The sequence below is a fragment of the Staurois parvus genome, unplaced genomic scaffold (assembly GCF_062004578.1).
Source record: "Staurois parvus isolate SC_StPar_1 unplaced genomic scaffold, SC_StPar_1.0 ptg000207l, whole genome shotgun sequence".
Taxonomy (NCBI): Eukaryota; Metazoa; Chordata; class Amphibia; order Anura; family Ranidae; genus Staurois; species Staurois parvus.
In genome coordinates this window covers 6,246,686-6,268,938 of record NW_028318003.1, presented here as the reverse complement: position 1 = coordinate 6,268,938, position 22,253 = coordinate 6,246,686, and the positions used below count along the sequence as shown (strand labels likewise).

At 39.9% G+C, this 22,253-nt stretch overlaps 1 protein-coding gene across 4 annotated transcripts in view; it reads right to left on the bottom strand.

The window, feature by feature from the left end:
• Positions 1-4,299: 4,299 nt before the first annotated feature.
• The window catches only part of MCAM (melanoma cell adhesion molecule), a 140,013-nt gene continuing 122,059 nt past the window's right edge, over positions 4,300-22,253 (bottom strand). For all 4 annotated transcript variants that reach the window (XM_089678569.1, XM_089678571.1, XM_089678570.1 and 1 more), the window contains 4 exons: positions 19,694-19,723; positions 12,831-12,972; positions 11,995-12,103; positions 4,300-7,724 (listed from right to left, as the gene is read on the bottom strand). In XM_089678569.1, coding sequence (XP_089534695.1) covers positions 7,698-7,724; positions 11,995-12,103; positions 12,831-12,972; positions 19,694-19,723 — 308 coding nt within the window. In that variant the 3' untranslated portion in view covers positions 4,300-7,697. The remainder of the gene's footprint in view (positions 7,725-11,994; positions 12,104-12,830; positions 12,973-19,693; positions 19,724-22,253) is intronic.

The following is a 22,253-nucleotide window of genomic DNA, read 5'->3' as shown; positions in this document are numbered from 1 at the left end:
GGGGGTCCTGGTATTAGGGATAAAATGGCTGTAAACATTTTCCATAATGTATTGCTTTTTAAGAAGCACATATATAGGAGTCCAGTTAGTTACAACTGCTCAGCGTGCATTCCCGTGTGCCGGAATGACTGACTCCTCTGCACATGCGTGGGATGATGTCATCCCCATCAGCCTATCAAGAGGATGTAAACCTGGCACCGAGGGATAAAATGACACATGTAACCACTGCATTGCTGGATGGGAGGAGAGTATATCAAGGTGTTTAGATCTGCTTTAGGTGTTTTGGAAGTGGGCATTATAATAAATTTTATCCACTCCAACTCTACTTTTCTTGACTTTATGAAGGGCTATAATAATTCTGCAGAATGTTTTCAGCTTAATTTAGAAGCATTAAATAGATTGACATTCTTGTCAAAAGGAGAAATGCATCACAATTGCTGCAAGGTAACATTGTTCTTAGAATTGCCCCATTTGCATGAATATATAGTTCACAGGAAGCATGGACAACTTGGGGGTTTCCAGCTAAGGTCCTTACTGTATCAGTGAAAAATAAGGGACCTTCTCAGGGTAGAAATATGGGACACAAACTTGTTTTAATGTTCCTGCTTTGGGGTTTTTAGCCTTAAAAAAAGTATAGTGCTTTTGTATTTTTTTTTTCCTCATAATTTATTGCTTATGAATATAATGCGGTCTTCAATGCAGGTGGCAATATAGGCTCTTTTTTCCCATGTTCTCCAAACCCTGTTTACAATAGTTCAATAGCTCAAGCTGAGAAAAGCATTGATTCACCATTTTATAGGACATCTTTGAGGTTTTTGTCAGAAAAGACAAGACTCAATTTTGAAGATGTGAGTGGGAGGCCCTGAATCCAAAGATCAGTTTGTTTGTTTTTTTGTAAAGCAGAAGATAGTCTGTGGGGTACAGTGAAGTGACTTTGATTGTGTACACAAAGGGGTGTCTAGATTAGATCCAAAGGATAAAGTAGAAAAGTGCCACAAACTTAGTAAAAATCTAGATTTGTTTATTTTAATATGTATATAAAACTAGACAAGTCAATGAGCTTTGGGGGCTAAAAGGGTGCCATTCATCAGGGCTTAAAATAACAAAAGAAGTGAAAGGTCCTAAACTCCAATGGGTTTATTTTTTGGATATCAAGCTATACGGTTCAATATGTATAAAACAGCAGGGTTCAGCAGTTGGTTAGGGCTAAAACCAGCTGCCAAAGCCTGCAATTTTCAGCATTTTCAACGTGATACTTTGAACCTCAACACGTTAACCCAGTTTGAGTCCAGTACCTTTTGTCTCTAGTGATGTTTTTAAGTCCTGACAAAAGCCCTTTCAACCCTCAAACTCAAAAACATAAAAACTAACCTGGACTCTTTACTAGCAGTTTACAATTTGGGACACCTTAAAAATGCCACAAGCTAATAAGCTTTTGATAACTCATAGCTCTCTGGGAATCTTTTGTTATGTATTAAATGTGTATTTATAAAACAAATACTTTTTACCTGTAGTTAAAATAAAAGATCTTAACCATCAGTTTGAAAGTGCTTAGACAAAAAAATTATCCAAACCATTTCTCTGCATTGTGCTGTACATGCAGAGAGCTGAGGATTAGAGCATGTTCAACACAGAGTGGAGGGGTTTGGATTATAGCAAGTAGAGCACAGTGTACAAAACTAACTATAGTGCATACAGCACAGTGTACAGAGTAGAGGGGCATGGAGTATAGCATATACAGCACAGTGTACAGGCTGGAGGGGCATGGAGTATAGCATATACAGCACAGTGTACAGAGTAGAGGGGCATGGAGTATAGCATATACAGCACAGTGTACAGAGTAGAGGGGCATGGAGTATAGCATATACAGCACAGTGTACAGAGTAGAGGGGCATGGAGTATAGCATATACAGCACAGTGCACAGAGTAGAGGGGCATGGAGTATAGCATATACAGCACAGTGTACGGAGTAGAGGGGCATGGAGTATAGCATATACAGCACAGTGTACGGAGTAGAGGGGCATGGAGTATAGCATATACAGCACAGTGTACAGAGTAGAGGGGCATGGAGTATAGCATATACAGCACAGTGTACAGAGTAGAGGGGCATGGAGTATAGCATATACAGCACAGTGTACAGAGTAGAGGGGCATGGAGTATAGCATATACAGCACAGTGTACAGAGTAGAGGGGCATGGAGTATAGCATATACAGCACAGTGCAGCAATAAAATTAGAGCATTTAGTTTATTTTTAACATGTCCTTCACAGATATCCAGTTGGTATTGGCCTGAGTACAATAATTATGTTGGTCTCTTGCCATGGTGAAATTCCATTGGTTCTTTCACCAACACCTGCCACTAATGAAACTGAAATCTCATCTATGTAGTTCTGCAAAAGGTCAACATATTCCTGCAGACCAAAATGTAGCTTTGGGACAGTCTGACTAAACTTTGGCCTAGGCCAAATACTGTATATCATCCAAAACACACCATCTGCATTGTGAAGCATGGTGAAGGCAGAATCATGCTGTGGGGATGCTTCTTTACAGCTGATCCTGAAAGGGTTGTATGAGAAGAATAAAAACAGCGAAATATATAGAAATCATGAAAGAAAAGGTTTATCTTTTGGCAAGGCAATAACCCAGTCTAAAGCCAAAACTGAACAAGAATGACTTTAAAACAACAGTGCTAATGTCCTTGAATGGCTTAGTTCAGATCCAAATCCAAAGAGTCCAGATCATAATCCAACAGAGAACTGGTGGCTTGAGAAAATGGCTGTTTACTCACAATCCCCTTGTAACCTGGCAGAGCTGGAGTAATTTGGCAAAGAAGGGAAAACTGCAGTGTTCAAATGTGCAAAGCTGAGTCCAATCCACATAAACAGAATATGCTGGCATAACTGCATTTACTGCATATTTCTAATGTGCCAGATTTAGGGCCACATTCACACATACAGGAACAGCTACTGAATAATGTAAAACGTTGAGACACTTTTGTCAGCAGTATAAATGTTTAAAAACAGATAGGTGCGCTATGTCTTTAAAACGTATAAAAAATAATTATTCTACAAAAAGTGCTAGTGCTTATATATTCACAATAATATGCACAATCCTTATAAATCATCTATAAACATGCAAATCAATAGCGCAAAACAAATTTTGGATGTGCAAAGGCCATGCAATATTTTTCCAGTGTAAAGACCATGCAATATTTTTGCACATAAAAAAAAAATGTGTTTTGCACTATTAATTTGCATATTTATATGTGGTTTATATTGATTGTGCATATTATTGTATATCAGCACAAGCACTTTTTGTGTAATTGTTTTTACATTTTAAAGGGGTAGCGCAACTATTGTGAAATACAGGGTGCAGCAACATTACTTCCTTTTTTCAAAACGCAATAAAACCCATTTTATGAATCAGAATTGTTTTTATTGTCTTTAATAATGTAGGTACATATCTAAAGTTCTGTTTTACACAGTTTTGAAAATCATATCAGGTAGGTGACGCCCCCCATTGTCCATACACTGAATAAGCCGATTTCTGGCGTTTTTCATGACCCTTACCAGCATAGCAGCAGGTATGTTGGCAATTCCTGCGCGGATGTTGGCCTTCAGGTCTAGTAGGGTCCTTGGACGGTTTACATAAACGCGGGATTTAAAAAAACCCCACAAAAAAAAGACGCAAGGGGCCAAATTGGGGGAGCGGGCTGGCCACTCCAAATCGCCCCTTATTGAGATGAGGCACTCCGGGAAGTGTTCACTTAAAACAGCCATTGATGCTCTTGAAGTGTGAGCCATTGCTCCGTCCTGTTGGAACCAAATGTCCCCTAAGTCCAATTCATCAAGTCGTGGAAAAACAAATTCCTCCAACATGTTCACATACCGGTCTCAATTCACTTATTCAGTGTATGGACAATGGGGGGCGTCACCTACCTGATATGATTTTCAAAACTGTGTAAAACAGAACTTTAGATATGTACCTACATTATTAAAGACAATAAAAACAATTCTGATTCATAAAATGGGTTTTATTGCGTTTTGAAAAAAGGAAGTTATGTTGCTGCACCCTGTATTTACAGTTTTGTATTCCAAACACGCAGTGTGCTGCACCTCATCAGACACTAAGAGCAAAAATATCTTTTTTCTTTATATAAGTAGTATAAGTGTACATTAACCATGATGCGTAAAAAAACAAAAACTGTCTGGGTAAATTTGTAAAGTTGTACAGTACTGTCATGGACTCTTAATATGTAATGCATGTAACATATTGGTCATTTAATTGAACATACATACATCAATTGATCATCTTAAATTTATTTTCACATCCTTAAATAAAAATAGGCAAAGCAACATTTGATTGCTTAAATTTACACAAACTGATGCAAATATATAGAAGTACATATTTATTACATATAGTAAGATAAAGAGATTTTTCAGCATATGTGGCTGAAGGGGACCATTACATTTCATAAGAGAAAACCCTGTAGTATAAAGCATTGAGCTCTTCCTGAAGAAACAAGCCCCTTCTTGTCCTGAGGTTGATAAATATGCAGTTCTTTGGAATACAGTGTATCATATACATTGATAAGACAGCTGAAACAGTGCATAAGACAAAGGGTTAAGGGTTCAAGAAAGTATTGTTAGTGCTTCCTTTCAGTGTATGATCACAAAAGATTTTTTTAAGATGGACTTGTGCTGCAGATATCTCTGTGCTGTAACCCAGGGTCCACTCTCCATAGTTCCCCTTATCATCAGTGGGACTTTGACACGCCCGTTGATGTTGCATCAGACTAAGATCCACAGTCAGTGAGGATTCCCAAGTTTAATGGCAGTCTGCATACCCCATTCTGTGTGCCGATATACAATCATATGGAGGATAGTGCCTGTTTGGTTATTGGGTCTTGCTATGCAATGGCATAATCCATTGTTTGTTGCGTCTCCATAGGTGACAGTTTAAAGTTTCCGCGGTTGATGAACACATCACTTATATGAGGTGTTTAATTAAGAGATTATAATACAGTAATGCTATCAGTCAATTCACTTAAGAGACTTTTTCATTGGAGGAATAGGAAGGGGCAACCTGCTTTGGCCATGTGGTGCAGGTACCTAGAGGTATCAGCACATAATTGCAGCAGTCTGCTAAATCTCAGGCATTTCTAACAGGCAAAGCTTTGCCACTTACTAATAGTGCTGAGGTTTGCTTGCCCCTTTCTGCCTCCTGTATATTATTATTGGCCAGTGATGCTGTCCATCATAGTGAAGGGCCAGTAGAAATGTTTGGGGATGAGAGAGGCTTAGTGGAAATATGCACTTTATATATGCAGCAGTTTGCCCTCTTTCTTCCAACTGTTTCTTTAACGTTCTTGAAGGCTCATTTAATGTGAAATACCGGTGTTATAAAATACCTCCCAAATCAGATTTACCCATTACAAGAAAAGTAGCTATTACTGCAAATCCTTACCTGCTTTTTTCTGTAGATAATTTGGTTCCAGTGCACTTGCTGAAAATGCAAGGGCCTATCTTGCTAAGATCTTGGTTTTGTAATAGGAAACATGTCATCTCTCCTTTAACCATGCAGCATTTATACAAGTCTCTCTCAAAGACAAAAACATTGCCAGCAATGCCTGTACTCTGACCTGTGCAGACTTCTGGGAAAGGCAGTAAGCCAGTTACAAGACCACAGAGAGGTGCATTTTGGGAAATCCCATTTACAAGCCATTATTATTATTGCCATAATAAAGCAAGGGGTAGACATTCTATTCTTTTGATTTCAGGAAAATATAACTAGCTGGAAATAAAATTGAAAAAGTTATTTAATTATATTAAATGTAAAAACAACTTGTTTCGTGTTTACAGATATATCTTTTTTAACAAGACTGGAGTTTTCCTTAACTACGCATGATCAAAGTGCAAACACTACGGGGTTGATTTACTAAAATTGGGGCACCAAGAATCTGGTGCAGCTGTGCGTGGTATCCAATCAGCTCCTAACTTCAGCTTGTGAAATTAAGTTTTGGCAATAAAACCTGGAAGCTGATTGGTTTCCAAACAGAACTGCACCAGATTTTGCACGCTCTAGTTTTAGTAAATAACCCCTATATGCAGTGCAGTAAGCCACACCAACCAAAAAGTATATTTCACTGATTTTACTACACAAGATTGATATTGATTGGAAGTTATGCCGTATTGTCATTGTACATTGAGCTTAGTATTTACATAACTTTAATATGGTATTATATCTAAATGGATGAAATGTGAAAGCAGTATTTAGCTGCAGGATTGAGAAGGATTATATCTGCTGTTGTGGGTCTCTGTCTGATGAAACAAGACATTACTGGACAATGGGATTCCTTTTTATTTTTCTACATGTAATGAGCTATGTGCTCTTACATTATTTAAGTTCTGTTTAAAAAATGTAGAGCCTAATAAATGGCTGTAAAAACTGCATTGTGCTTAATTTTTAGGATCAGAACTTTGTAACAGCAGTTAAAAACAAACACCACCAAAATGTACATCAAGAAATTATGTCAACCTCCTTCATCTAAACTTTGCTTGAAAGGGCTAGATAGATTGAGTTTGAGGTTAAAATAACCCCCGTTTACCATACATATGCAATCATGTGGGATACAAAGCATTTTGAGACTGACAAGGTAAGGTGGGACAATACAAAAATACAAAAAAATGGCAGTTTTACTGGCAGATAAGCCCTATTTCTGTTCCAACAAACAGCCCCATTTATTATGTTAAAATAAGCGGAATTGTACATGCTTCTATAGGACCTAGCGTAATCCATTCTTATCCATTCTTAAGATTTCCTACCTACATTGGAAGAATGATTGCTACATTGTGGTTACTATAGACAGCTAAAGCTATGCAATGAAGAGCCATTTTACTGAACGACACAGCTTAAGGCCATGTTTAAACATAAGAAAACATTAAAAAAAATGGTCTTATATAAAATATGTACTAACATACATACACACCCCCAAACTGTAAAGATGTACTGTGCATAAGTAGACTACATAGACAATAGCTGTCCATGCAACCAAAACATTATCTGAAATATATTCCGTCTTGGCCAAATACCCTTCAACAGGCTCTGTTCACTAAGATTTTATTATTTTTTAATTCTTGAACATTTTCTTCTAAAAATGTTCAATTCACAAACATAAATATGTTATTACAATAATAACAATATTTAATAGTATATTTTATTTTTATGTAATTATTTTAGGATATATCATTATTTTATCCCTCAAAACATTCAAATCTTTTTCTGTCATTTTAAGGTGTGATAACGTGGGAAATAATGTTCATTTTCACAGTCAAAATAACTTATAAATATATCAAATAATGTTCATATTATAACTCAAAGCAAATACCACATGCTACTGAAAATACTGCATGGGCTATGCTTTTGTGAATTTTTTTTAAATTTAAGTACACTTCTCTTAAGGTTTATGGTCCAATAATTAAGGCTATGCAGACTGATACGGAGTCATAAATCTGAAGGGGTAATGATACCCAGTTGAAGCATACAGTAGATATCCATCAAAAATTCATATCTTTGTGCCACGTGGGTTTATGATTCTGATGCTTCCCAATGTAGGGCAGGCCTCTGGTGATATCTTCAACATCCACAGTTATATAAAGGCATGGACACATTCCGGAGTCCCTTGTCCATGAGACAATTTAGTTTCTTAAATCAATATATTTTTCCTTAAAAAAAAAAAAAGAAAAATTACAGGATGTAAACTTGCTGGAAAATGTAACAGATTATAAAAAAATCCAAGAAACAAAAACATAATTTTTTGTGCCATGTTGAAAGTCCACTAAATGATACTTTTATCTAAACAAGCGGCACAATTCCTATGATAATTTTATTACAATGACAACTCTTTCCTTCAAAGCAATTTACCCAAAGACCCTAAATATCATTTATGTTGGTCATGAATCTCAGTACATGTGCTGTCACCTGTTCTCATCCTTTTACAGGTGAGATGGTTTGAGCCCAGAAAAAATAGAAGCTTCTATTTTTCTGTAAACTGCCCTGTTGATCAGTGTTGGAGGAATGGACACGAACATTTTAGGGCCATCAGTTAAAGGACTGCATACAAGTCAGAGCTCACCTAACAAGAAAAGTGTGTATATATCATGGAAGCAGGATTCTGGGCTAACTGAATGTCTGAAGAACAACACGCTGGGTGTACTTTATCCTTTGTAGGAGCTAACCATCAACCTCCAGCCTTATAAAGATATTCATATAGGACTGTGATATTGACTGGCAGAGGTTTACAGTTTACATGTAAGGTTGATGTTGTTGCTTTCAAACTTCACTTTATCAGATTCTCTTTTTTGATAGGTATTTCCCCCCCCCCCGAGCCCAACTGATGATCCAACACTGTACCCAGTGAAAGAGATACAAGGCAGATGAAAATTTGTTGGAACCCATTGCTATCATTATTTAAATTGTTAAATTTCACAGAAGAAACCCCGAGAAACCTACAACCAAGAAGGAAGGAACTCTATGATAAGACATTAAAGTAGGCACTCTGGAAACAATATCATATCAGTTAGATACACACCATTTTAAGAAGTGCACAAATTCTGGCACAGATACAACAAAGTGGTAGATGTACTAAAACTGGTGCATTCAGAATCTGGTGCAGCCATGCATGGTAGCCAGCCAGCTTCTAACTTCAAGAGGAGCTCCACCCAAAAGGGGAAGTTTTGCTTTAAGGCCTTGTCCCTTGCTCCCCATTAAGGATTGGATTGGGGGGGGAGTGGGTACCCGGTTTTGACAGGTACCCACTCCCACTTCTGCTACGATCACCTAGGCGATTGGAAGCGGACGTTGTCCTCCCTGCCTGTAGTCTCCTGGAACAGGTGACAGGTCCCAGAAGACTATGGGACCATTCACAAGGCACAGCACTACTTGTGCATGCGCTGTGGGCACCCGGCTGTGAAACCCCAAGCTGTCACAGCCGGGTGCCCACCCTTGAGATGTAGGAGAGAGAGGATGGCCAGTGAAACTGGCTGCGGTGAGCACACTACTGGATCGAGGGACAGGTGAGTGGCTGTATTTTAAAAATCAGCAGTTACAGTTTTTGTAGCTGCTGACTTTTATTTTTTTACATTTTGACTGGAGCTTCGCGTTCAGTTTGTTCAGTGAAGCTTTGGCAATAAAACCAGGAAGCTGATTGGTTTCTATGCAGAGTTGCACCAGATTTTACACTTTCCAGTTTTAGTAATAACCCCCATAGTTACGTACATTAGATAGTTTTGGATGTCAAAGATGGGCTAGGAGCTGGTTTATCCTCAGGAAATCTGTCACCATTTCCACTTGTGATCTGCATCCTGTACTTTAGTGTCTGACTCAGTCTGTGACCTCAGCTCAATATGTAATCACTTCTTATCAGCATCTGGTCATTTGTTAAAATGGGCCATTTGTGTAGCATAAGGGGTCACAGTTGCAACCCTGCTTCTGCTCCAGGGGGGCCCATGTGGCCTCCTTATTACAATAGATGTAATGTTACTGTGCCTATGTGTGGGCAGCAGGGTCACCTGAGAGGCCGGTATGTGACAGGTAGACCACTTCCCTCCCCTTCACACAGGTGCCAGGCAGGACAGGCTGCTGAGTGGAGGACATGGGGGAGGTGCTGAGGGGAACGAAAGGAAGCACTATGGTGTCCAGGAAACTTTTCTCTTTCTGGTGCACAGACCTGACTTCTCTCTGCTGCCTCCCAGCTCCAAGTCTTTCTGTCCCTGCCCCCCTCAAGCTGGTCCCACTCCCCGTTCCTTGTCTCCTCCCTTCACATGTCCATCCAAGTCAATTCACACTGATCTCTCCTCACCTTCCTCTTCCCTTTTTGCCCCTCTGACCTGTCTTCAGTCATAGCGGGGGTCTTGCCGGAGGTACATGCTCTCCAACTGGAGCAGGTCCAGATGCCAGAGATGCTACAACAAGGCAGCAAGTTCATCAAGTCGGACTAGGTGAGAGTGGAGCATCGGGGGAAGAGGAGGATGTGAGAACATTCTACAGTCCAGGACACAGGGCTAGGTGACTTCTACACATTGAGCTGACTCCCCCTGTACTTGGGCTATGCCATGTGTAGGGGAGTAACAGAAACCAGCATAAGGGAGGGGTGAGTCCTGGACATGCTGGGACTTGTAGTGCGCAGGCAGATTGGGAACCCATGTGTGACTTAAAGGGACCCAACACTGGAATAGCATCAGGGGTCGCATTCGCAACCCTGCCCATGTTCCAGGTAGCCTATGCAGCCTCCCTGTCACACCTGGATAGGAGGAACGGTGAGGGTAGCATATAGAGAAGCCTATCCCCTCCATTTTCCTCCTGCAGCCTGCTTCTCCTCCTCTCCCTCCCTCCCTCTGGCATTCATTGGCAGCAGGAAGAAAATGGAGTGGATTAGTTCCTATATATGCCATTCCTGCCCTCTTTTATCCAGGTTACTCTTATTTCTGCTGCTTGACCCTTATTTCTGATGCTTCATGAAACGAAGCATAGTAAATTGTGTTTACTATACATCGGTTCATGAATAAACAGGTAGACAGTGCAGAGCTGTTCATTAAGTCTGTACAACTGAAGCTGCAGAGATGGAGGTTGAGGACACAGTTCTCAATCTCCTTTCTCTGTTTCAAAAGTGAGACATCGGGCTCTGTTTAAACCCCTGGTATTTCACCAAAGCCCCCCCCTCCCCGTCAGGGCTGCTAAATATGTATATATATAATTTAAAAAATTACAATGGTAAAATAACAATTAAAAAAAACAAAAAACAAATAAAAAACTAATGATTCTGTCCACTAGCCTACTGTCTGACACAGTTGTCTGCCCTACTGGCACTACTAACTGCTAAAGTAGGCAACATTTTATTTTACAATTATATGTTCTATTTTTGTAAAGTTTCCTTACCATTTAGGAAGGCCTTGCTTAAAAAAAAGGGTGATCTTTGACCTCTTTCATATTGTTCAGGTAGCTTTCCACTCCTCAAAGGTTACCTACCCCTGCTCCAGATTAAAGAATTGGAGAAGTATGTCAAAATGTGAACAGTTTCTCCAAAATCTTTTGAATTACCTTCTCAATGCGTAAACAAAGATCTGAAATAATTTTTTAGCCACATGGAGTATCTTGGCGCACGTTGGGAGTATCTTGGTGTGCCGTGGAAGCAGTGGGTGGTAGTGGGGGGGCCTCAGGTCAGCTTTTGCATCAAGGCTCACAAGCTACGTCCCTTAAATGGACTGTGCTCTTACCTGTTATTCTATTAACTTTTGCTAGCTTCAGTTCATTTTCTTTCATTTACTTTCTTTTGTTACCAGCAGAAAAACATCAACATGGGTGGCATTCTAGCAGCCAAGTACCAATATGCCACGTGGCTAGTAAAGATGAAAACTTGATTCTTCTGAGACTACATGACCAGGCCCAACCCTCAGCTACTTCTACTGCCATGTAAAGGGCCTGTAGTCCTGTCCTAACTGGTAGTTCCTGATTTTTTTTTTACCTCTCCAAGTGCCAATGGTGCCAGTTTGTTGGTTACAGTCAGTGCTGCAACAGATTTTCATTTGAAACATTTTTTTAATCAGTGTTTTTCTTTGTTACAAGTTCAAAGTATAGCAAATGTAGAAACGGTGCATACATGGCTCCTTTGTTCTTCATGATGTGTTATCCGCTGTATATATTACTTAGTTCCTTTCAACAAAACAGCTGCTGCTGCTACTCTCTCCTCCCTGTTCCAATCTTTATGTATGCATGAATAATGGAAAATGATGAGTGATAGGAAATGATCCAGTGATAATTGATCGGGACCAAAAATATTCATCTAGCTATACCTTTAACCCTCGGTGATCCACTGTCATTTTAAGACCTTTGCCCATAAATATACATATAGCCAGTATAGCAGGAAAAACTACAAGCTATAAGCAGTAGTGCCCAGTGCTCATTATTGTGTCACTAGAACTGGAGGGAGTAAAGTACCTGATCTGTTGGTTTCTTTTCTTGAGATCCAGTAAGTAAAACAGACTCTTCTGCTGGAGAATCAGGCTTCATTTCCACAATTATTTTATCTTTAGCGCCAGGATCTGTACTACAAACATATTGAGAAGAACAGAAATTGATGCAATGTAAAGGAAAAATATGACAGATATTAAAAGTGTGCATTTTAGGTTAATCATTTTAGGTAAGTAAAAAATGTACGGTAATTAAAAAAACAACATGGAATTGTTTAAAATGGAGGCTAATAGGAGCCAGGGTAATAATTTTTATATGGGTCTGGATTGCAATCAATTAAAAACAAGCATCTGTGCCATGTTTTGCAAAATGTTGGGCATTGTTGCTCTGGTACCTCTCAGCATTCACACTGCCTAGCAATGCCTATGTCTGCTTCTTTCTCCAGCAGGAGATGCTATCCTTGTTCAGACATCATTTGAGGTCAGTGTCTACTTCATGGACTCTGGTTCTATGATAATACAGTCATGTAAATTCTTGCAAGGTCATGTAAATCCAATGTAAAAGTTGGGAGGTACAGCATCAGGATATTTAAACTCAACCCATGCTATTGTAAGACTATGTTAGGAAAATATCTGCTTGGGGATTGGCTGATAAAGAATCCACCGCTGTCTGTTGGGAGATGAGAGTAAGTCCTTAGCCTTGTTTGAGGTTTGTCATTGCACTTCCAAGGGCCAGAAGGAAGGTGAGTATGTGCAACTGGAGAGGGCATCAGTGAACCTGCTACTTTGCCCTACATTGGCATTGCACAATTTCGCTTTAACTTGGAGATATAATTTTCAGTTAGTGTGACATCTACTACTTACATTTCTTTTTTACCAGAGCGTCCACATGGAATATGTCCTTTTTTGTAAAGGAAGTACAGCACAGCTCCAAGAAAGGCCAAGATCAGAATACAGATGATGACGATTACAATCACTATGCCATAGCTTTTCTGGATTCTGGATTCTGCAGCAATAATAGAGAAATAAATAGATAAACTACGATATCCAATAAACAAAAAACTAACAAACTATACCCTCTAGCACGGGTGTCGGCAACCCGTGGCTCCAGAGCCGCATGCGGCTCTTTTTCACCTTTGCTGCGGCTCCGGAGCACGCTGCCCACCAGGTGATAGGCAATAGGGTTGCCGTAGCTCAGTGGTCAGCAAGCCGCGGCTCTTTACACATTTTAATGCGGCTCTTCTGTGTGCCGGGCGCCCGCTCCCCTCCCTCATCTCGGGCGGCCGCCCCAAAAGTCAGGACTCTGCAGCTAGCCCAGCAATGGGCAAACTACGGCCCGGCGGACCTTTTAATTCGGCCCGCGGAGCGTGGCAAACATTGGCTGTCAGGATGTAGGCGGGGCAGCGTGACAAACTCCTCTCCTCTCACAGTCCGCCCTGAAGACCGGAACGGCGCGGGAACACGGCGAGAGGAACACGCGGAGCAAAGGTAAGTGAATTGACACAATATGGGGAATGAATTACTATAGGGGGGATGAATTACTATATGGGGGATGAATTACTATATGGGGGATGAATTACTATATGGGGGATGAATTACTATATGGGGGATGAATTACTATATGGGGGATGAACTACTATATGGGGGATGAATTACTATATGGGGGATGAATTACTATGGGGGATGAATTACTATATGGGGGATGAATTACTATATGGGGGATGAATTACTATATGGGGGATGTATTTTCAGTTTTAAAAATGTGGCTCTCAAAATAAATTTCAATCGTGGTTTTGGCTCAGTTGAAAAAAAAAGGTTGCCCACCACTGACCTAAGGCTATGATTGTGATTATGACGATACACTGTGGCCCCGATTAACCCTTTGCTTACTGGGCCCTTAAACCCCCCAGAGCGCTTTTTGCAATATATGCAGTGTCGGATTTGTTTTAAATGTTGCAATGGTTTTGCGGCTCCCAGTCTTTTTTTCCCTTCGGAAATGGGTCCAAGTGGCTCTTTATGTCTTAAAGGTTGCAGACCCCTGCTCTAGCATATAGGTCTATCTTTCACCCTTGAAAGTGTAATAATCTCAATACCACCCCAATATGCTCAAAACATACTGCAATATAAAATAAATAAATACAAAATGTGAAAATCCATATAGTTTACAAAAACACAAAAATTGGATAAAAATAAAATAAAAATAATTCACTCATGTCCAAAAATTAAAGTCATTCCCAACTCAGATTCCAGTACGGAAAATTCTCAAATCTTTGTTGCCGAGCCCAATTGTCTCCAAAGGAAAATGTGCACCTCAAAAAAAGAAAAACTCATATAGTGCATTAACTTTATAAAAAATAAATAAATAAATACCAATATTTCTGAGCCTATATGCACTGTGCGACTTCAAATCAAATGTGACCATATAAGTGAAAGGTGAACACTGTGTAACAACCGTGATTGTGAGTCACTCTGTGAATATAGGATAATCCAAGTGACAATACGGTGTGAACTTCTAAAGTGTAAGGAGTAAATACATTACCAAAAGACCATAAACACATGCCTTAATATCGCAGGGGGAATATTCATATAGCTCCAAAGAACGCCTTCCCAGCCTGAGTACCACTCTTTATGATGTCATCACAGCCTCATAAACGCTTCTCCTAGATGTCATCATTATTATTTTGGAAGTACTCCATAGTACTCATAGTACCCATGCTCCACAGATGTGTAAATGGTATATGAAAAGGATATAGTGTAATTCCGCTTGTAATCATCAAAATACACATTAATATTATTCTTACATTAAAAACATCTTAAAATGCCTTATTCCCATGACTCCAAACCTCTAGGGTCACGGAGCAGCCTCCAGGAATGCCTGGCATATAATTTCCAATGTCCAAGATGGCCGATCCTCCACTTCCGGTTCCTCTCTGTGCATCCGACGTCACTTCTCTTGACGCGTTTCGTCACTTCCAAGACTTAATCATAAGGGGTGTTCTCTGGAGCATTCTTTGGAGCTATATGAATATTCCCCCTGCGATATTAAGGTGTTTTTATGTTTTTTTGGTAAGGGTATTTACTCCTTACACTTTAGAAGTTCACACCGCATTGTCACTTGGATTATCCTATATTCACAGAGTGACTCACAATCACGGTTGTTACACAGTGTTCAACTTTCACTTATATGGTCACGTTTGATTTGAAGTCGCACAGTGCATATTGTCTCAGAGATATTGGTATTTATTTATTTTTTATAAAGTTAATGCACTATATGAGTTTCTTTTTTTGAGGTGCACATTTTCCTTTGCAGCCAATTGGAGGGCTCGGCAACAAAGATTTGAGAATTTTCCATATTGGAATCAGAGTTGGGAATGACTTTAATTTTTGGACATGAGTGAATTATTTTTATTTTATTTTATTTTTATCCAATTTTGGTGTTTTTGTAAACTATATGGATTTTCACATTTTGTATTTATTTATTTTATATTGCAGTATGTTTTGAGCATATTGGGGTGGTATTGAGAATAATAGAGAAAACCACAGTGAACACAGCTTTTCTTTGCTGAAACAATGGATCATGTTATAAGGAAATTATTATTTTAGTATGTATTAAGGTTTTGCTACCAAGATATGATGTGACATGGAAGAAAGAAACCTCAGTACATCAGTGGAATGCTTTTTGTCTATGACGATCCAATTATTTTCAAGTTAATTTTCACTGTCTTTCTTGTGTGAGCTTTGATTGTACCATCTGCTAAATGTACCGTGCTAAAATTCTCCTATCAAAATGTAACCTGATGCTATAAGAGGTTTGAAGCTGACATGCAAGCTCCCCCAGGATCTTGCCCTTGGGAGTGTTAGTTTATACTCTTTTACGGGCCCATGTATTTACTGTAGGAATAGTTTAACTCTTTTACTGTCATGGATGGACTAGGATTAAGCTCTGCAGTCACTTTTGCAGCAGTTGTTTTCTTATTCAGGGTCACAATCCTGCGCAATGTCCTATTGTCTCTTTCGGTCAGCTGACCATGGCAACTGTGCTTATGCTTATTAGACAACATTTTCCCAGAAACTGTATATGCCATCATAACCTTTTATACTGTATCTCACAACAGGGCAAATATATTGGCAACTTCAGTCACAGATGCACCAGCTAAGCGACACCAACAATTTGCCTTCTTTGAGGTTCAGTAAGCCCTGATATGACTCTGTATTACTTAGCAGCAGTGAATGACAAAAGTGAGGCTTCTCACCTGTTAGCTAGGTGTCTCATCACACAGCGAAAGCAAAAGAATGTTACATCACTTCCACTTTCAACGCAACACATGTTGCCGCTTTTACATCTGCAAATCATGTAGTGTTTTAATTTTATTGTCCAACATATATACAGTTGTGTTCAAAATAATAGCAGTGTGTTGAAAAAAGTGAATAAAGCTCAAAATCCTTCTAATAGCTTTTATTTCCATCCACACAAATGCATTGGGAACACGACACATTCTATTCCAAATCAAAACATGAAGAAAAATATATCAAATTTGTGTTGTTCCTCTAAACAAATTGAAGAAAAGTGAATATTAGACTGTTCAAAAAAATAGCAATGTTTGTATTCTTCTTTAAAAACTCAAACATTCACTATATAAACTGAAAAATGTTTGAAGATTTTGCTTTCCTTTGAATCACTTAATTAATATTTAGTTGTAGTCGCACTGTTTCTGAGAACTGCTGTACATCTGTGTTGCATGGAGTCAACCAACTTCTGGCACCTGTGAACAGGTTTTCCAGCCCAGGATGATTGGACTACATTCCACAGTTCTTCTCTATTTCTTGGTTTTGCCTCAGAAACTGCATTTTGATGTCACCCCACAAGTTTTCTATTGGATTAAGATCCGGGGATTGGGCTGGCCACTTCATAACGTCAATCTTGTTGGTCTGGAACCAAGATGTTGCATGTTTATTGGTGTGTTTGGGGTCGTTGTCTTGTTGGAACACCCATTTCAAGGGCATTTCCTCTTCAGCATAAGGCAGCATGACCTCTTCAAGTATTCTGATGTATTCAAGCTGATCCATGATCCCTGGTATGCGATAAATAGGCCCAACACCGTAGTATGAGAAACATCCCCATATCATGATGCTTGCGCAACCATGCTTCACTGTCTTCACAGTGTACTGTGGCTTGAATTCAGTGTTTGGGGGTCGTCTGACAAACTGTCTCCGGCCACTAGACCCAAAAAGAACAATCTTACTTTCATCAGTCCACAAAATATTGTGCCATTTCTCTTTAGGCCAGTCAATGTGCTCTTTGGCAAATTGTAACCTCTTCAGCACATGTCTTTTTTTCAACTGGGACTTTGTGGGAGCTTCTTTCAGATAGTTTGGCTTCACATAGGCGTCTTCTAATTGTAACAGTACTCACAGGTAACTTTAGATCTTCTTTGATCTGCCTGGAGCTGATTGTTGGCTGAGTCCTTGCCATTTTGGCTATTCTTCTATCCATTCGAATGGTAGTTTTTTGCTTTCTTCCACGTCTTTCAGGTTTTAGTTGCCATTTTAAAGCATTTGCGATCATTTTAGCTGAGCAGCCTATCATTTTCTGCACTTCTTTATATGTTTTCCGCTCTCCAATCAACTTTTTAATCAAGGTACTCTGTTCTTCTGAACAATGTATGGAACGACCCATTTTCCTCAGAATTTCAGAGAGAAATGCACTGTAACCAGCATGTACAACATTTGCTGCCTTCCTTCTTTAAATAAGGGCAATAATTGCCACCTGTTTTGCAAAGAATGAATGACCTCACTAATAGAACTCCACACTGCTATTATATTGAACATGCCCTTTTCAATTAGTGATTCAATTACACAGAATCAGCAGCATGCATGTCATGACTGTTGGGTCGGTTGGATTTCTCTTACTCTACTACACCTGCTAGTAAATTATTTGCCATGTAGAAATATAATTTCTACCAAAAACAGTGATTGATCAGGTTAGTGATGTCTGACTGCTATTATTTTGAACACAACTGTATATGGGACGTGGTACTTACCTTCTAGTGTGCCCTGCCTGTCATTAGATTCTCTCTGCTGTGTTTCAGCAAGCTAATCCCCTCCCTGTACCCTTCACAACCTGTGGTGTCTGCTTTTTGACTTGCCCTCCAATCCCCACTGTTCTCCCCAAGCCCCTACCAGCAGAGAAAGCGGGTTGTGGAGAGGATTATATTCCAACTACACAGCAGGAAGAATTGGATCCTAAAGGACGAACGGCAAACACATCTCTCATGTGTGCTGACCCCTTCAGTTTCCTTACTGGACATGGGAGCACTCCTGTGTTCATGTTCATCCACAACTGATCAGTAAACATACAGTGAATTATTAAATTATTTCTGAAAGAACACAGGTGTGCTCAGTATGGGGCATTTCCGGGTTCAATGAGTAGGAGAAGGAAATTGAGAACCAAATCTCTTTTTCCAATTACCCCTTGCCCCCCCCCCCCCAACATTCACACCAGCAGGCGCAAGTTCATGTTTTCTTTTTTGTAATTTTTCAAATTACAGTCATTCAACCCCATTTGGCAGCACATTGCAATGCGATGTCACGCATGGTAATGTGCTGGATTGCAAGAAAAAATATGCCTACATCATTTTATTGCAATGCACACTAATGCACTGCACACAAGGCACTGCCAACTGGGCATTACCAGAGTATATACAGTAGGTGGGAAGTCAACCTTCAGATTTGTTTATTGTAAGTTGCTTACAGTTTTCCATACTTTCGATTTTCACCATTTTGCAAAAAGGCACAATTTAAAATTTACAAATATTTGTTATGTATCAACTCAGTGAAGTTTTATCTTTCAGATTTTGTAGGAATTTTGTAAGTTATGTTGTGTTTGTGTGTGCTAAACTATTTTTAGAAAAAAATATAATTTTTGTAAACATTTGTGCAACTATCACGGATATACAAAGTCAGCAGCACCGTCTTTTTATTCTACACGTCCTGTGTATTTAGGAAATGTATGGCAGGAGAGAAGACCTGATTTTTCTCTGCTGCTGTTATGTAACACTTAGGCCCCTTTCACATGGACCTGTCAGCAAATCGCCTTGCTCAGCGGGGAATCTGTCTGCTGATCTCCGCTGAGCAATGGATGACTGGTCACAACCTGCTGTTTTCTATGGGCAGGCCACCTGTCTGTTTCCATCTGACTGCCATCCAATCTGATCCGACGGATATCTCTTTTCAGTAGACTGGATTGGCTGTTGACTCCAAAGAGGAGAATATAGGTTCCGATCAGGTCCACCTGAAAACCGGCAGGCACGACCCGATCTGTGTAAAAGGGGCCTAACAGATTATGTCTCTTCCTCAGCCTGTGACAAAAAGAGAAGCAGCAGACTAATGAGTTCATCTCTCTGTCACTCAGCTCTCTCCTACTGCCAACTTGCTCAATTTTTAGCACATATGTATTACAGCACAACTGATTGGCTCCCTGTGCTGCTCCTCCCTCAGTTATTCTGTGCTGTGCTGTACAGGGACTACAAGAAGTTGATGCCAGGTTAAATTTAAGTTCTTAAACTGTGTTAAAAAATGTAAGTGACTACCAGTAATTGATTTTTTGTTTTTATTATTCGTCTAGAGTTCAGCTTTAAAACTGTAGGACCAGAGTCTATCGTCTAAAGATATTGTGTGACTTTTTTCAGGATGCCCAAAGTACACCTTTCAAGTATATATTTGCTTACCAGGTTCAGGAGCTCTTGTCACTATTGGCTCTGCAAGATAAATGAAAAATGTTAAATCCATTAGACTTCTATAGAATATTCTGAGTTCTGAGCTTCTGATTTATTTTCAGTTCACTTTTTAGGAGAGCTGTTATATAAATAAAGCCTTTTCCTTCAAACTAACATTTAAAAAACTAACATAATTCAATTTTCAGACCTCACCTATTGGCTGTCTTCCTTAAAGTTTTACTGATATAATGCAATATCATAAAAAAAGTTATTTTCACTGGTAAGTGTAATGCACACATGTACCATAAGCTGTAAAGCATCATTAATAAATAAAGCTAGTCCCCAGACATAATAATGTTACATATTTTTACATAAAAAAATAAATGTTATAAAATAGGGCTTTTGTTAAGTGCCTAAAGCGGGAATAAACTGTAGCTGAGCACCACAAACCAAAAACGCTATTTATTTCAATTTTATTTTTCATAGAAACTCACCCATCCATGTCTCCATTATTATTATACAGTATTTATATAGCGCCAAAGGGTATGCTCAGCGCGACAGAACATGAGACAAGAAAAAAATGCCCATAAAGGCTCATGGGATGTATGACATAATTTTGGCCAAGGCCAGAAACCAGGAAGTAACTGAATAGCCTGTGGCCCGCTCACAGAGCTTACACAATTTGACCCCGTATCTGGCACACTTGCTGGGGATGTACTGTTTGAATGCAAAGTGGCCAGTAAAGTGAATGAGGGACTCATCCACTTATTTGTTTTGCTGGGGCGTATACATATCTGCAAATTTCTCAGTGAGGTGGTTTATGAGGGGGCCGAATTTTGTAGAGCCTGTCATTTTCAGGGTCACCCTGAGGATGACAGAGTGTGTTATCACTGAAATGCATGAAGCACATTATCGTCTTATATCTATTCCTGGTCATGGCAGCAGAGAACACAGGCATATGAGGGGAGTGGTTAAATTTGCTGTTTCCACCTGAATTCCGGGTTGGGCAGTGAATGAGGGAAGTACGGATACTGCAGAATCTGTGGGCTTTGCAAGCACATCCGGAAGGACACTAGGGCCTGTGTGCGAATTCTTGGTGGCTGCGGGACACTACTTGTGCTCACCACTGCACTAAATGGTTCCAGGGAGAGAAGAACCAGCTAGATCCCGTGCCTGTATTTACAAATACAGGCACAGCTCTGCATCTCCATTCCCTGTAGGAAATCGGCAAAATCGCTGGCCGAGACCTGTTGGCATACACCTCCTACAACGAATGTCAACGGGGGGGCACACGCATGCACGGTCTAAACCTGGAAGAGCAGAGCGACATATGGGTACGTCGCTTTGCTTGCAGCTACCGTCCGTCCGCAGTACATTGCAGGCGGGAAGTGGTTAATGCATTTTGCCAGCCATACATTTGGTTAGGGTAGTAGTACAATGTATAGTTTACTTACAGATCATGCTGTACTTTCTCTAGGCTCTTGTTGCCTCTGTTAAAGATTGTTGCTATAAACTATGTGTTCACTGCCTCCAGGCCCGGACTGGCCATAGGGCACACCAGGTATTTGCCCAGTGGGCCGGAGATGCATGGATAGGAAGGGCGGCCAGGCGGCACATAGAAAATCTGGTCCGTGCATTTCTCGGTTCCTCTGTATGCCACTCAGCCACCCCTCCTATCCATCTTCTGCCTCTATGCACACTCAGAATGCTGCATTTCATGCATTAGTGCCTGCTTGATACTTTTCGCAAATACAGTAACTGTTTGCATAAAAAGATATTTCTGGTGTACTTAAAGTGGAACCTCACTCTCTCAATCAACACTATTTTGCTGCTCACATTAGTAAATAGATAGGAAAGTATATCATATTTACTGGTTTTAAACTGTTTTTTTTTACATTTCTGTAATTACTTCCTAGCTTCCATGCCTAGGCAAATAATGTCACTCATCCCAGGAGTCTTTAGGAAGGGAAGAGGAGTTTTCTCAGCTAAGCACACCCTCCTGCCTGTATGCCTGAACAAAGGGCAGATGGATTCCAAAAAGTGAATCCAACATGAATCGTTTGCCATTACTCAAGATGGCCACATACAGAAATGCTAGGGGGTGTTTTTCTAAGTGATTTCTCAGCAAAATAAAGCATGGAGACATAGATAGGTTGGCGAGTTTGCTTTGAATAATAAAAATGAATTAAATAGCGTTTTTGATTTGTGGTGCTCAGATACATTGTAGTTCCACTTTAAAGTGGTTATAAACCCTTACATATACCCAGTTAAGTAACTGGCCTCAGGTGATACACCATGATGAAACAAATCCTCCTACACAACTTGTACCATTTTTTTTGTACCATCAGCAGTGTTCTCTTTTCTACATCCATTCAATGTTCAGTATTTATAAAGCTTGACTGAGCTGTTAGAAAAAAAGGGGCAAGGAGCTGAAATTACACACTGCAGAGTTCAGTGAGGAGAGCTCTTAGAGAGCTGATTAGAGGGAAGGGACACACCCCATATAAACAGAGCTGAAGCAGGCTATCACAGGCTGTTTCCTACCCTGTCATCATTATTCTCTTGGTATCAA